At 44.4% G+C, this 16881-nt stretch overlaps 1 protein-coding gene and 1 long non-coding RNA gene across 2 annotated transcripts in view; one reads left to right on the top strand and one right to left on the bottom strand.

Moving 5' to 3' along the window:
• zgc:109986 (uncharacterized protein LOC553566 homolog) overlaps window positions 1-12184 on the bottom strand; it is a 27678-nt gene extending 15494 nt beyond the window's left edge. Inside the window, exons 1-6 of the mRNA XM_040049113.1 lie at window positions 11891-12184; window positions 11464-11588; window positions 8780-8918; window positions 885-1006; window positions 536-646; window positions 360-466 (exon numbers count right to left, since the gene is read on the bottom strand). Coding sequence (XP_039905047.1) covers window positions 360-466; window positions 536-646; window positions 885-1006; window positions 8780-8918; window positions 11464-11588; window positions 11891-11987 — 701 coding nt within the window. The 5' untranslated portion in view covers window positions 11988-12184. The remainder of the gene's footprint in view (window positions 1-359; window positions 467-535; window positions 647-884; window positions 1007-8779; window positions 8919-11463; window positions 11589-11890) is intronic.
• LOC120744611 lies at window positions 7743-16881 on the top strand. Its single transcript, XR_005698409.1, has 3 exons — window positions 7743-7754; window positions 8279-8281; window positions 16171-16881. It is a non-coding gene; the product is annotated as an uncharacterized LOC120744611 (long non-coding RNA).

Genomic DNA, 16881 nt, shown 5'->3' with positions numbered 1-16881 from the left:
GCAAACCAGTGTGACGAGTCTGAAATAGTCCATATGGAGGCTGTCCAGCCTGCGCCTTCACGTGAACAGTCACAGTAGGAGATATATGCCAGCGCTGTCCTGCTGTGCACATACGTCACAGGACTAAACCCTTATTTTAGGGCAAAGTCAGCACATTTTTTGCTGGATTCGACCGATGATTCTGTGCATACAGCTTTCTGTGCCTTCAGAGACGCCTGCCCTGATTCAGCGAGTTCAGTCAGACCTGAGTGCATGTCAGCATGTCCTCTCAACCAAAACGAAAACCCAGATCAAACTTTCACACAGACAACCAAACACAACAAAACTGCCCTGCAGGTCTTATATCTGTGTAACCTTACCTGACCTGTTGCTCGGGCTCCATGAAGTACTCAAAGACGTTATTCATGACAACAACATCTGCGTTTTGCAGCAGAACATCCTGCGTGCAGACGTCAGCCTGGAGGACCTGTAGAGAGAAGAAACCATCTGTGGCTGAGCGTCTTCTAGGCGATCATCACGACTCAAACACACAAACCTGAACTCTGTCAGTCAGCTTGTATTTGTGCAGCATGGAGTCCTGCAGCCTGACGAAACCCTCGCTGATCTCCAGGCCGAGCAGCCGGGACGCTGAGCTGTACACGTACCCCTGAATACACACACACACACACACACACACACACACACACACACGCACACACACATTAAAGACAACAGGTGAGAAAGAAAGACTTCCAAGCAACAACATTTGTTAAATTAAACTGAATGATTTACTTTTTTAAAAGTTTGTCACAGAAGGACAGTCGTTCTAATGTCCTCTACAGTGACAAAAACACGACAGCAACAGTGTGTGTGTGTGTGTGTGTGTGTGTGTGTTGACCTCTGACCCCATACAGCACGGCCCCCAGTCTGGATCCTACATCCACCAGTGTCCGGCCACTCAGATCTGGAAGAACGTGCTGGAACAGGAACCGAAGCTCGGTCACGGAGAACGAGTGAGAGATGAAGTCTGCCAAAGGAGACGATGACAGCAAACGGTTTCATTCAGCTGCCTGCACCATCACCTCGTGCATCCACTGACGTGCTGACAGTGGAGCAGCTTACTGGCTTAAGCCCGGGTCATCTTTGCAGAAGCCCGGGGTCTTTTGGAGTGTCATTTGTTTCATAGTTAGATGCCTGACTGACGACTGTATAAAACAAAAACTACACACAATATTCGAAGCACATAGCGCGCAGTTGTAAATGAGCGCAGCATTTGAGCGAGGGGGGAGGAGCTGCTGCCTGCGAGTTTGCTGTAGGAGAAGCGCAGCCAGAGGAGAGCTTAAGTTTGAGCAGGTACCAAAGCAAATCATTCGTACTGTACAAATAATGTAAATATGACGGTGAATCACGAAAGATATCAAACTGATCACTTGACCCATATTACGTTACTTGCTCTTCGAGTGAATCAACAAATGGTGAAATGAGAGTCTCAGCTCACATGTGTGTTTATTTCATATTTTCAGTTGTTTCCCTCCACGGCTAAACAAACTCTCTAAACCGGTTTCAGTTATGTACTGATGAACACAACAATGCTATAAAGCTGTCCAGAGATAGGGCAACCTTGTCTAATCCCTCTCCGAACCGGCACAGGACAACTCAACCCTCCTCCCACCTTCACAACACAGCAAGCATCGCTATACAACAGCTTCACCCAAGTCAGAAACCCCCGCCCAACACCAAAGGTCTTCAAGGTGGAAAACAGAAAATCATGGTCCACACGGTCAAAAGCCTTCTCCTGATCAATAGAAACGATGCCAACATTAGCATTGTACACTTCACAAATATCAAACACATCTCTCATCAAAAACAAGTTATCAATCACAGACTGATCCGGAATACAGTAAGATTGATCCACACCAATCAGCAGGTCAATGACCATTTTCAGTCTGTTCGATAAAACCTTGGAGAGAATCTTATAGTCAGCACATAAAAGGGCCACTGGTCTCCAGTTTCTAAGAAGGGTCAAATCCCCCTTCTTTGGTATGAGAGAGATAACTGCACGCCTGCAGGAAGCTGGAAGTATCCCTTTTATAAAACACTCCTTAAACACGTCCAGCAGGTCCCGACCCAGAAGACTCCAGAAGTGTTTAAAAAAGTATGATGGTAAACCATCTATTCCTGGAGCTTTGCCTGAAGCCTTCTGAGACACCGCCGCAGACAGCTCATCCAAGGTCATATCCCTGTTCAAAACGTCCCGATCCCCTGGGCTCAGCTGAGGAAGCCCCTGCAGAAGGTCCGAAGCAGAGTCCACATCACAGCAATCCGCACCAAACAAATCTGTGTAAAAGGCCACTGCATGCCGTCTCATCTCAGCTGGATCCGTGGTCACTCTTCCATCTGAAAGCTGAAGACACACCATCTGCTTCCTGTGAACCACAGACTTCCCCAAATTAAAGAAAAATGTGGTTGGAGCGTCCATGTCCTGGAGCCTGGTGAAACGTGCTCGAACCAAAGCTCCTTTAGCCCTCTCGTGTAAAAAATGGTTAAGCTCTTGCCTTTTAGAATGAAGACAGTCATTATCCTGCTGACCCAACTGTGAACCAGAGACAGTCTCCACATGTGTTATCTCCTTTTCAAGGTCCTGCACAGTTCTCATGATATTGGCCGTCAAAAGAAAACTATATTGCTGACAAAACACAGGAATTTGAGCCTTTCCTACCTCCCACCATTGAGTAAGGGAATCAAAATCACCCTTCCTTGATCTCCAGTAATCCCAAAAACACCTAAAATTGGCACAGAATATCCGATCATGCAACAATTTTATATTAAACCGCCAAAAAGATCTGGATTTGCTGGTGGGAGATAGAAACAGCTCCAGTAAAACCAAGTGATGATCAGTAAAAACAACAGGAAAGCACTGACAGTTAATAATTCGAGCAGTAAATGAAACAGACACATAAAACCTGTCTAATCTCGCTGCACTAACCCTGCCATCAGTCACTTTCATCCAGGTATACTGCCTGGATGAGGAATGCTTCATCCGCCACGCATCAACCAAATTAATTGTCCGTAGGACATCTGTCAAAGCAGAAGATGACTGAAGATGCGGCTCCGCCCCAGTCCTGTCCAAAGTAAAGTCAAGACAACAATTCCAGTCCCCACCCAACACAACACAGCCCCCTTGAGCAGCACCATTTAATTTTTCTTTTAATGTTTTAAACAAAATCCCACGCTCCGCCCCTGAGGTCGGTGCATAGACATTAACAAAAGTAAAAATAAAACCTCCAATGTCAGCCTTCACCAAAAGGACTCTGCCCGCCACCATCTCTATGCTGAAAATAACATTCGCATTTAGAGAAGGAGAAAATAAAATAGCAACACCTGCGCTAAAACTTGTCCCATGGCTAAGAAACTCCTGCCCTCCCCACCACAGATCCCAGTCCATCTCATTTAAACTGTCAGTATGCGTTTCTTGGAGAAAGACTATATCTAATCTCTTCTGTTTGATCACCTCAGCTAATAAGGCTCTTTTATCGGCATCCCTGCACCCATTCACATGCAAGGAGGCCACCCTCAACCCCTGCACATAAGAGGAAGCCTCCAAGAAAGCAAACAGAAAAACCCAGCAGAGATGAAACACCCAGTGTTGTATGATCATAACGTTTCAGCGTAAAACACTCCAGTGTCTCTATCAATTCAGACGCTTCAACTGTTCCCTCAGACCAGTAACATGTTTCTCCAGACGATAACGCTTTTTACCATCCAGTAAGTCCAATCCCACAACCTTCTGAAGAGTCATAGCTGACCGAACGAATTCCTCAACATCAGGGAAATATTCCCTAACATCACCTTCCTACCAAAGGTGTCGTCCAGAAAAGCAACGATTACCTCCAAAGAATACAAATCTGCATTTTGAGAGACACTGTCTGCTACAGAAACATTATCAGCGTCAGAATCACAATCCATGTCAGTCGTGTCGTTACCACAACCACCAGCAGGCGTCCTGCGCTGCTGCTCCTCCACCTCTCCGTCCCACGAGGCAACAACACACTCTACACCCAACTCAGAGCTCCCCATTTCATCCCCAGTCTGCGCCGTACTGAACGCAGGTCCAGCCTCCACCCTCTCTGTCGGCTTGGTCGTAGTCACGCAATCACTCACCTCACTCCACACCAATGCCGTAGCACCCGCGGGAGAAACGCCGACCTCACCTCACACCGAGGGCGCAGCGTCCTCTTAAGATAGGGCAGTTTCACCACGCGCTGGAGGCACAGCTCCAGCCGGGTCAACGGCGGCCTCGCCCCGCACTATAGACTCAGCCTCAGTCGGGACAAGAGCAGCTTCGTCCCACACCAGAGGGGCAGCCACGTTTAGCGCCTGCTGCCCGCTGACCCCCTCCCCACTATCATCCACAGCAGGTCCCGCTGCAAGCTGCCTGTGAGGACACATTATTTTCTTATGACCCACATCTCCACACTCAAAACATTTCACGTTCCCAGAACTAGCATACACCGTGTAGAGCCCTTCTTCACGGGGTGGCTGTAGCTCAGGTGGCAGAGCGGATCAGCCACTAACCAGAAGGTCGGTAGTTTGATCCCAGGCTGCTCCAGTCTGCATGCCAAATATCCTTGGGCAAGATACTAACCCCATGTTGCTCTCCGATGCATCCATCGGAGTGTGAATGTTAGATACTTAGCACTTAAGCTTAGAAGTGCTTGTGTGAATGGGTGTGATTGGGAATGAATTAGCTGTATAAAGCGCTTTGAGTGCTCGGACAGAGTAGAAAAGCTCTATATAAGAACCAGTCCATTTACCATTCATGTCTGACACGGAAGGAGACATCCAGTGTCTGTGTCTAAAAACATGAACACTTGCCTCCGAAGGGACTGAACATGCTTTAATCTGTCCCACTTATAATCTCAGTCTCTAGCCTCTTGAGCTCTCGTTCTAACTCCTCAAAGCAGTCTTTAACACTGGCCGTTGCATGTGATGTGTACTGGTGACAAAAAAGCTTAATCTGTGTTTTCCCCACCTCCCACCATTGAGCCAAATTGCAAAAGTCCGTCTTCCTTAGTTTCCAGTGACACCAGAAGTCAGAAAAAGCTCGACAGAACTCTTTGTCATGAATCAGCAGCACGTTAAAGCGCCAGTGCGAACAGATGTTAGAATGCATCAATAAGGAAATATCTGCAGTCACTAAGTGATGATCAGAAAAACCAACAGGTAAGATCTCTGCTTTAACCAGTCTATTATCATACATCTGGTTGACATATAATCTATCAAGCCCAGCTGCCTTCACATTGCTCTCAGAAACCTTTACATATGTATACTGTCTGGTTTTAGGATGGAGCTTTCTCCACACATCAGTCAAATCATTCTGAAGAACGATTGTAGACAAAAGTGAGCCCGAAGGTGGGTGAGGCTCTCCTGTGTTGCTGTCAACCGAAGGGTGGGTTGTGCAATTCCAGTTTTTGGCCATGTCGCCCTGCTCTACTAGATACAATTTGTTACTTTTCATATTCTATATTTATTAAGTTTTGCAGGATTGTTTGCACAACAAGGCTAAATAATTATATAAACGTTTCTCAATCTAAATAGTCTATTATCATCTAGTTCTGATTCTGGTTCTGTCTTGGTTAAATCCTCCGTAGTCCTGATTTTGAACTGTTGTAGTCCTGTTTTACTTCCGGATCAGTTCTGGGTCTGGTTGAATTGGGGTTTAGTCCCTGTGTCTTGATACAGCCCTGACTAGGGATGAGTATCGTTTAGGTTTTATATGATACCAGTACCAAACCGGTACTTTTGAAACGGTGCCGGTGCTTAAACGGTGCTTAAAGAATGGAGAACACAAACTTTGTCCAAAAACCTCTCATGTTCAGCTGTTTTTTTGTAAAAAGATAACAATGTTAGCCTTTTCTGCAGCTATGGGGCATATTAGGGGTGGGTTTTTATAATCGATTCATCGATTAAAATCGATTCTGGCTTGGATAATGTAAAATCGATTCATTAAAATCCTGAATCGATTTTTTTAATATAAATTTATTTTGCCCGAAACGCCAGAATCTCTGGTGAAACCTCACAAAATTTCAAGAACCACCAAACAGCTAAGACAGTAAATGAGAGCAGGTACACGGATTCTGTACAAAGACTTAAACACACAGCGCGACCCGCGGATCAGAATCAGTTAGATGTCGTCTTTCTCACGGTCGGGGCTGAAAGCCGACAGCTCGCTGATTCTGATCTGTCGGCGGGTCCGCGCTTTGTGTTCACGCCCTTTTTGCGCCGATTCTAAAGCTGTTAGTTTTATCTCTCTCCAAACAATATTGACCGAACCAGCAGCAAAAGAAGATCCAAACGCTTCACATAAACATCGTCATGAATTCACTCTGACTTTTACTGTTTTGCTTCCACCGCGATGCACATCTCTCTCTCTCTCTCTCTCTCTCTCTCTCTCTCAAGAACGGTTTCCCTTTCTTCATTATTCGCTTGCTTGTTACGCACAAGTCTACCGTTGTTTACAGGCTGTCAGCCGCTGTTTTTTTCCCTTTTACATTCTTCCGAAAAGAAAACCTCATTTCTGCCATTCAATACTGAACAAATTTAAACTTTTTAAAATTATTCAAAATGCAAAACGCTTAGCCGTGTCTCTAATAAAACCACTGTAACTTCAGAGGTAATGTTCATATGTTGATTAATGGTTTTCTTTCGTTTTTGATGTACTGCAGAATATTTTTATAAAATCCCAGGCCAGGAAAATCACCTTCATGTTTTTCTGTGTTTTATCTTCAGCTACTTTGACACAAAGGCATCTGCTGTGATGCTCACACCTTTGATAAAGTCTGGAAAGTGTCAGCTTCCTTTTTATTGATACAAAAATATGTAAATGTACTGATCTGAATTATAATATTTCTGACTGTCAAAATTTCCCAGATTTAAATCGAATCGAATCGAATTAAATCGAATCGTGGATCGAATCGATTCGGGACCTTGTGAATCTGAATTGAATCGATTCTAGAAATCAGTGACGATACCCAGCCCTAGGGCATATATGGTATCACTCTTGGCTGGAAGCAGTGCTTAAACAATGGAAAAAACACAAACTTTGTCCAAAAACCTCTCATGTTTAACTGTTTCCCTCTTTTTCTTTGGTCATTTTAGCCTTTTTGGCCAGGGTGAAGGGAGTATCTGCCATCAAACAAGAAGACAGCCGCATGTAACTACGAGGGTGTTTGCTAGTTCACTTTACATGCATTAATGTAATAACGTGGTTAGCCTACTCAACGTAAATTACACACGAACAACATTAAGCTACTCACGCAGAGAAGAACGGCTGCTGCTGCATCATCATCCTCATCATTTCTGCTACACTGGCAGGGCTAGGGGCCAGGACTCTCCTCTTCGGGTTCATGTTGCTAGCTAGATGTGCTCGGTGTGAGGTCTCGCAGCAAGTTACCAAATACGGTGCGTTTCTCAGCTTTTAACAAAATGCTGCAGTCGCCAGGTGTTGCATCGGATTAGAGGAGTTACCTCCTTTGCACAGTATCAGCTTAAAGCACTTGTTGCAGGCTGCTGAGTTTGCATATTTTGCTGTGAAGTACAGCCAGACTTTGACCGCTTCGTCTTGGGCTTTTTTAATCTGTAGCTCTGCTCTAAAAGAACGTACGTACCTGGGCCCGCCTACTACGCTTGTAAAGGTAAAATGATTGGCTGGAATCCAAAGTGTATGACATCTCAGGGGAAAAAAATCACCGAAATGTGCGCTGCTTTTCGGGCTGGTTACTACCGTTTATGTCAGAACCGGAGCCATCATGGCACCGGATACCGGTACCCATCCCTAGCCCTGACTTTGTTCTGCCTTGCTGCTTAATTAAAAAACTAGTTTAAGGTGTCCTGCATATGTGATATATATTTTTTCCTATATGAAGTCATTCTTTTTTGAACAAAACTCAAAACTCAGCCTAATAAATCTTTCAGTCACCCCCCCCCCCCTGCATACTACCCTTTGGAGCTAAGCCCCGGGTGTATAAAATGTCTGGCTCCGCCTCTGGAGTCAACAGTATCCATGACACGCAACGTAACGTTCGATAATGTGTCATTTCAAAAGCATCAGCTCTAAGAGCCGTGCTTACAGAGCGCTTTGTGGTGAATCAGAAGAGTCGACTGCCACTGAGCGAGAGCCGGCTACATTTCCTTTGGCTGCTCAGCTCTCACACAGTGGCTCAGCTATGCTCCAATCCCTCCATATTGTGGCCAATCACATGCGAGGATATAGGATAATATCATTATGTGAAACACAGAGAGGGTGATGGACGCGACAGTCAAGTGGAGTGTGCGTCTGTCCTCTCAGTGAGTGAGACAGTGGACAGCGGTGAGGAGGGCTGTGCGTCGCAGAAACACATAAATATGCCTGACACCCGTAGACGAAGCAGCATCTGGCTGCAGTTTAAAGATTTCTCAGTCTCGATACCCTCTGGTCTCGGTCTGGGTTTAGGTGGTCTTGACTACAAGTCTAGTGCGTTCTAACAAACATCGTCTCTACTGCACGAGGCTGTAACATAACCCTGCATCTGCCTGTCAGGGTTAGCAGCTTTCTGCTGCATGTGTTCACACTATGTCAGAGGGAACAGCGACTGTGCCGGTTTGTCTTTAAACAGCTGTCATCTTTTTCCTTAATGTAACACTTCTTCACACACATGCGAGTCTGCCAGCTAGCTACAGCTGCTAGGATAACACATGGAGCTCAGCGAGCTGCTAAACATGTAGACCTGAACAAAGGTGAGCAGTGGTGATGTGCTCCCACCCAGAGGTGCAGTCCGGTGGGATCCACAGCTGAGGCAGTAGTTGCGGCTCATGAGCCCCCGTTCACACAGGGAGTCCACCTGCTCGTCGTCGTACAGGAAGCCATCCACGTGAACCGTCGGCCGTGACCGCCGCTGCATCTGGAACACGTACCAAAGCTTCCTCGTCATCCTCATCATCACCACACCTCTCTCCATTAACATCATGAAGCTCAGACCTGTCTCCACTAACACTGCCTCATTCTACCAACACGGACACTCACATAAGGAGGACACTTTGAGGACATTTTGAGCAAAGAAAAGCTGAATTTGAGTGAACAAACTTCATTGCTGCGTGCAAAAACTGTATTTCAGTGTTTGCTATTATCCACACACACAACAGCAGCCCCTCTCGCTCAGTTTTTGCATTTGCACTCGCTCACAATGTGTCGCTCGCACTCTCAACATTTCTGCCCGTGCGCGCTCAACTATTTCTCTACACCGTTATATTTGTGTCACAAAATCAGCCAATCACAGACTTGGATGCAAAAAAATGTGATTGGCTGTTCTGGTCTCCAATCAGCTCAAAATGACGAAATGCAATATCCCAGAATGCATTTCGTCCAAAACTCAAACGAGGCAGTGGCGGAGGAACACAGAGGGGCGGAGTTTGAAATATTACTCTTTCTGGGTCACAAAATAAACTTTTAAGATATTTTCATGCGAGAATGTTTCTGTGTAAACTTCAAATATCTGCTCGATTCATCAGGACATCACATATTTGCATAAGTGCTCTAACGTTTTCGGAGATGCCTGTTACCCACCAGCTGACCGCATAGCTGGACTGGAACCGGTCATTGGGCATACCGGACATTTACCCGGTGGGCCGATGGTGATTTTTCATTTTTATGTTTCTTTGTTTGTTTTTGTAACGGTATAAATAATGAAAGGTGGTGGATTAGCCAATCATGATCAACTCTGGGCTGGACCAATTACAACACATCCGTATTGAAGGGAAAAGAAACAGTTTGTCCCGAACTTCAGCTACAATGAAAAAGACACAAAGCTGGAGTTATTCTGTCTTTACGTTGCACAGCTGCCTCTTCTCCCCTCATTCTCTCCTCCTCTCTCTCCTGTTGCTACTTCAATCATGAAACTGATCAATGATCAGCTGATCGTCTCTCTTGTTTATCTCCCACTTTGCGCCAGAAAGAGGAAACCAGCGGATGTCGCGCTAAACAGCAGCAGCAGCATGTTCAACCTTGATCAGCTGTTGTTAGAATTTATTTAAAATTAATTTATAGTATCAGCTGATGTTTGCTGGAGCCACAGCTGTAAAGCTGCTGGTCATGATGTCGGTTTGGAAACATGAAGACGATACAAATCATACATATATACCAACAAGACTGTACATCACTGTCACAACAGCGTTTTAGTTCAAAGGCTTTATGGTTTTTCCTGTAACACCTGATGGTGGTTTTGTCAGTTCAGCCTTTTATATTATGTTTAACCCGAGTGACCCGGTCAGCTGGTAACAGGCATCTCCAAAAACGTCAGAGCACTCATGCAAATATGTGATGTCCTGATGAATCGAGCAGGTATTTGAAGTTTACACAGAAACATTCTCACATAAAAATATCTTAAAAGTTTATTTTGTGACCCAGAAAGAGTAATATTTCAAACTCCGTCACTCTGCATTCCTCCGCTACCTCGTTTGAGTTTTGGACGAAATGCATTCTGGGATATTGCATTTCGTCATTTCGAGCTCATTGGAGACCAGAACAGCCAATCACATTTTTTTGCATCCAAGTCTGTGATTGGCTGGTTTTGTGGCACAAATATAACGGTGTAGAGAAAGAGTTGAGCGCGCACGGGCAGAAATGTTGAGAGCGCGAGCGACACATTGCGAGCGAGCGCAAAAACTGAGTGAGAGGGGCTGCTGTTGAGTGTGTGGATGATAGCAAACACTGAAATACAGTTTTTGCATGCAGCAATGAAGTTTGTTCACTCAAATTCAGCTTTTCTTTGCTCAAAATAAATTTCTCCTCGAAATACAACACTTGCACCTGCAAACTTTTTTTACATGCGCCTTTTTTTTACGTGCGCTCAGAATAGTGGCACAAAAATAACAGCATAAAAAAACTGTATAAAAATATAATATGACTAAATATCTAATAGTGTTTTTTATTTTAAGTCAAATAAATATTGGGGAAAAGCTTGAAGTAAAATGAAAACTGCATATTAAACACAATGTGGGCGTGGCTCTGTAGTACAGTCATGTAAACATTAATGGAAGTTGTGTCACATTAAAAACACTTATTTGCCTCCGAAACTGAATTTTAAAAGGCCAAACAGAGCTGTGATTATTAGAAACAACAACAACAACAACAATAATAATAATAATAATAATAATGGATTGCATTTATATAGCACTTTTCTAGGCACCCAAAGCGCTTTACAATGCCACTATTCATTCACTCTCACATTCACACACTGGTGGAGGCAGCTACAGGTGTAGCCACAGTCTGTCCCAGGGCAGCTGTGGCTACACCTGTAGCTGCCTCCAATCACTGTAAAGTAAATAAAGTACTAACACCACTTTAATTATTAACTTATGAAGGTCATAATGAACTTCTGATCACAAAGTGATGCAGGCGCACTGATCAGCAGTGTGCTCTGTAGTACCTGCTCAGTTCAGACACAGTACCTTACTGTAGGCAGCGGTCTCACAGGGCAGCATAGCATCGGGGGGCACATTTGCCCGCAGGTCCTCTGCAATACTCTGCAGCAGCACCCTCCCGTTATCTCCCAGCAGCTCGTCCTCCAGCTCACCTGCAAGAAGACACACACACACACACACACACACACACACACACACACACACACACACACACACTCCTGAGTAAAGGGGAAATGACGGCTCGGCAGTGACAGCATGCTGTCAGTCTGTGGGCTGCTCTGTCAGCATCAACGGAAGATGTAACAAACTCGTAAAAACCCGAAGGGTCCCACTGTGTATTACTCCTGAAGTGTGCGTGACTGTGGAAACAGCGCGACATGGTGACGACACAGTGAGGAGTCCCCCGCTGAAGCCGTGACCCACGAAGCCCACGCCACACGTGCAGCGTGTTTACCTGAGTTCTTCATCCAGCCCAGCAGCTGCGTGAGTTCAGCCGGCCTCAGCCTGCTCAGCAGCCGCTTCAGCTCTGATTTAGCTTCAGCCACGTTCATGTTCACGCTGGAAAACACGCAGGAAGCTGTCACAGGCGCTGCACGCCTCCGAGAAACGCCAAGCTTCTTCTTCTCTGGGTTTAATGGCGGTCTGCACGCGTTCACGCTGCACTACCGCCGCCTATCACGCTATGCAGTCATTGTCTGGAAGGCGTAAAACTGGCTTAAATAAAACTTAAATAAAGCCGTAAAACCCGTCAGTGCGTATGAACGAGCTTCTAGTCCCGCTGGGCACTGCTGGAGGTCCGTGCTGGAGGTCCGTGCTTCCCTGACCGGACAGGTCCCAAGCAGCAGCCTGAGGACATGTCAGTCCAGCAGTGCCTGCCAGCACTCCTGCTGCAGCATTTGGCATAAACACAAGGTGATGATGATGAATGACAGTAGTCCAGGAGAAATAAACTAGTTTTTCAGCGACAGCATGTTTCTAATTCTAGAGATATTCTGCAAACACAAGAAATCATCCCAACATATTTGTTTAGTGGACACTTTGGAGAACATATCCAGGCAAACACACTGGCATCCTGTACTTAAGTAGACGTATAGACACCATTGTTTAAAAATACTCTGCTGAAAGCTAAAGTACTGATTCAACTTCTTTACTTAAAGGTGGAGACGGATGTGTTACTGATGCTTTTTCTCAGCAGCTGATCAGAGTCTCCTCCTCTGGTGTTCGTCCCCTTCCTTTCTTTCTTTCCTGTCCCCTGGTCCTGTCGGGTTCTGATTGTAATACCTCAAAATGAAAAAATGAATAAATTCGTACATTTACAATAATAATAATAAAATATGACAGTCAAGTGGAAGCTGAATTAGTCTGCTTGGGAAAATAAATCTGTTCTGGTCTTTTTTCGGCCTTCAGACAATAATTCTGATTGTTACAGTGACAGGGGGAATAAAAGAGTAGCAGTAGTAATCCAAAAAACAAGTACATTTAATAAAACAAAGAGGAGAGCGATGTGATGCAGTCAGTCCTTCCAGCTGTCACCATCAGGCCAGTCTCCCCCTGACAGACCGACAGAGAGATGCTTTCAAGCAACACAGCACTGCAAGCTGCAACTTCGCGCAGCTCTCCTATTTATTTTTTATTTATTTTTTTTATTTATTCAACAATTTCTACAACTGACGTATGTAAAACTGGCCCAATCCTATTTGATGTTACATTCAGGTGCGCTCGGAAATCTCTGTTCAAGCATTGGTAGGAGAAACCAGACTACAGAAATCATTTTCTGGAAACGAAAACAAGAAAATGATCCTAAAAACCAAAACTGATGTTTATATTTTTGTTTGCTTTGTATTTTGAACATATTTTGTTTATGCGGTAGTTTCAGAGTGGCTGTCATCAGAGCAGGTCGTCTGCTGATTGGCAGGTGGTTCCACCTCCAGCCTGAATGCTAAAGCTTTTGGGGCATCACATTATCATTAGACAGAAAGCACCTACGCGTAGAATAAAAGTGCTTCGTGGACGAGTCGTGTTACAGCGCTTTGAGCGGCAGCGGGCTACAATAGAAATGCGCTACATTATAGCCGCTCCATTCACCATATTCACCTTTCTGTGAGCTGGCCCAGTTGGCTTACAGAGGGTCACTTTAAATGGTCTGTGTGCTGGCACAGTTGAACGCCAATGAAACACGTATTGGTTCAAATAATTGGGACAGTTTGGATGTTCGTCTGTCCCACTGTCTGTGAACGTCGCACACACTGAAGCGTGTCTGCAGCTCTTCCATCAAGAACCGGACTAGGCCGACATGAACACGGAGGAGACCAACGTAGAGATGAAGGATGCTGAGTACAAGGACGAGGCGGGTCCCGCTCAGGTGGATGCTGATGCCACGGAGGCCGATGTGAGCGAGGCAGATCTGGACCAGGAGGAGCAGGAGAAGCAGCCGATGACGGGAGGAGACCAGGCCGCCGACACACCCTCTGCCAGCGGGCAGGAGGCACCGACGACGGCGGAGAAGAATGGCTTGGTGAAGCTGAAGATCCCCGACGAGGAGGAGGAGGTGAAATTCACTGGGCTGAACAAGGAGGAGCTGATGAGGGTGGCGGGCACCCCGGGGTGAGGAGGACACACTGTGCACATCCCTGCAGGGCGAGGCTCTGTCGTTCCTTTTATTTATTTATTTCTTTATTTATCTCATGTATGCAGTAAACCTGTGACGCGTACAGTATTGCTGAGCCTGTCTCTGTGTTTGGATACGCAGGTAAACGTTGGTGGTTTGATGGAAGTGAAGAAGGCTGAGATCGCCTACAGTTCAACACTGTTTGGCAATGATAACAGCTTTTATTATAATGTCGGTTTTTTACACCATGATTTTTAATCCAGATTCCAAAACACGTTTGAAGCCCATCTCACATTCAAATAAAAACACAATACTTACAAATAGCTGCACATCTCAAAAATGGACCATTCCCATCTCCAGAAACATCTTGGAACTAAGGAGGCCGACTGCTGGACTGCTTCTTTTTCATATTTTTAATCAGCTGGTGTATGAGATGTTTGAATTAGTCTGGTCTGCAGGCTTTTCTGCTGTAATAGATGCAGTATGCAGTTGAGCAGTGTCTCTTGGAAATAAGCCTGAATAAGATGCCATCTTCAGTGGAGCGTATGTTACTCTCCAAACCTAGTTAGATTATTTTTGCTTTGCACACAGAAACTAAAACGATAAGCTCCCCTGATGCTAACAGTCAGCTGAATATCTTGCTGTCATTTGCACATGTCGCCTGAGCAATCACAGACCGTTGCCCACCCTTCCTTGGTTAATCTCTCAACTCCTCCATATTTGATGATCTTCTAGCATCGACTTTAGGCAAGGCAAGTTTATTTGTATAGCACAATTCAACAACAAGGTGATTCAAAGTGCTTTGCAGAGACATTAGAAACAAAAACAAATAAAAAGCATGATTTAAAATTGATTAAAACAAACAAACAAACAAACAAACTAATTAACAAACAAACAAAACAGTATATAAAATCAAAACAGATAAAATCAGTAGTTAAAATGTAAGTTTTGAAATTTAAGCTTAAAAGTGTGGATTTGGTGCTTTATTCAAATGCAGCTGAGAATAGGTGAGTCTTCAACCTGGATTTAAATAAACTGAGTGTTTCAGCTGATCTGAGGCTTTCTGGGAGTTTGTTCCAGATATAAGGAGCATAAAAGCTGAATGCAGTTTCTCCGTGTCTGGTTCTGACTCTGGGAACTGATAAAAGACCAGATCCAGATGACCTGAGGGATCTGGAAGGTTCATACTGGGTCAGGAGGTCACTGATGTATTTTGGTCCTAAACCATTCAGAGCTTTATAGACCAGCATCAGAACTTTAAAGTCTATCCTCTGACGGACAGGCAGCCAGTGTAAAGACCTCAGAGCTGGACTGATGTGGTCCACTTTTTTGGTCTTAGTGAGGACTCGAGCAGCAGAGTTCTGAATGAGCTGTAGTTGTCTGACTGATTTTTTAGGTAGACCTGTAAAGATGCTGTTACAGTAATCAAGCCTACTAAAGATGAATGCATGGACTAGTTTTTCCAGGTCCTGTTGAGACATCAGATCTTTTATCCTTGATATATTCTTGAGGTGATAGTAAGCTGATTTTGTTATTGTCTTAATGTGTTTTTCTAAGTTTAGGTCTGCATCCATCACTACACCCAAATTTCTCGCCTGGTTTGTGGTTTTTAGATGTATAGATTGAAGTTCTCTGGTGACCTGTAATCGTTTTTCTTTGGCGCCAAAGACTATTACTTCAGTTTTGTTTTTGTTTAGCTGGAGAAAATTGTGGCACAACCAGTCATTAATTTCCTCAATGCATTTACCAAGAGCCTGTACAGGGCCTTGGTCTCCTGGTGACTTTGTGATATATATTTGTGTGTCATCTGCATAGCTGTGGTAGTTTATTTTGTTGTTCTTTATAATCTGTGCCAGTGGGAGCATGTAAATATTAAACAGAAGGGGTCCCAAGATGGAACCTTGGGGAACTCCACATGTGATACTTGTCTGCTCAGATGTGAAGTTACCTATTGATACAAAGTATTTCCTGTTTTCTAAGTATGTTTTGAACCAGTTTAGTACAGTTCCTGAAAGACCTGCCCAGTTCTCCAGTCGTTTGAGTAATATGTTGTGGTCAACTGTATCAAATGCTGCACTGAGATCCAGTAAAACTAAGACTGACATTTTTCCACTGTCTGTATTCAGACTGTTGGGATTCAGAGATTCTTTTATTGCAACCATATAATCTGCCTTATGAAGAATGTATTAATAACATGTTTCACAGTATCATTTATCAGTAATATTTCCTACAGGGTTTATATTGCATTGAATATGTCTGTCATCACATTGACCTTTCTATTTTTATAGGTTGAGTTCATTTTATACACAATGCATAAATGTGCTTGGTTAAGAGTTGATGTTCCATTCTAGAAGGTTTTAAGCTTCACTGGTGAGAGTGTCCAGATGATACATGCTGAGGGGAGATGAGAACATAGCAGGTTAATTGCATGCATGCTTACAATACACATATTAATCTAGTAGCAGGTTTGAGTGAAGGCCTAAGCGTCTTCTACTTCAGTTTGAGACTGGCTGCAAAGTACTCTATTTAGTGATTAATGACGAGGGTCCATTATTAGCTCTCAGAGATGCTAAGACCTGAAGTTATTACCTTAAAAGGCAAGTAATGTAGAAAGGAGAAGTTATATGTCGGTGTAAGGTTATATGTACGTGATGTACCCTTGTCTGCACGGGTTGAACTTTTGCCCGTCTGTCACCATGTATTTTTGAACTGCATTGACGTAGGTGTGATATTTTATCCTATAAAACCAGAACCCAATGTATTCTTGTCAGAGCAAAACAATCCGTATGTTGACGTTTGGTTGTTCTCCTGTGATAATAAAACTCATCGTTTGATTG

The sequence above is a fragment of the Simochromis diagramma genome, unplaced genomic scaffold (assembly GCF_900408965.1).
Source record: "Simochromis diagramma unplaced genomic scaffold, fSimDia1.1 OVJJ01000426.1, whole genome shotgun sequence".
Lineage (NCBI taxonomy): Eukaryota > Metazoa > Chordata > Actinopteri > Cichliformes > Cichlidae > Simochromis > Simochromis diagramma.
Note: the sequence above shows the minus strand (reverse complement) of the source record. Positions and strands in the feature narration are given on the sequence as shown.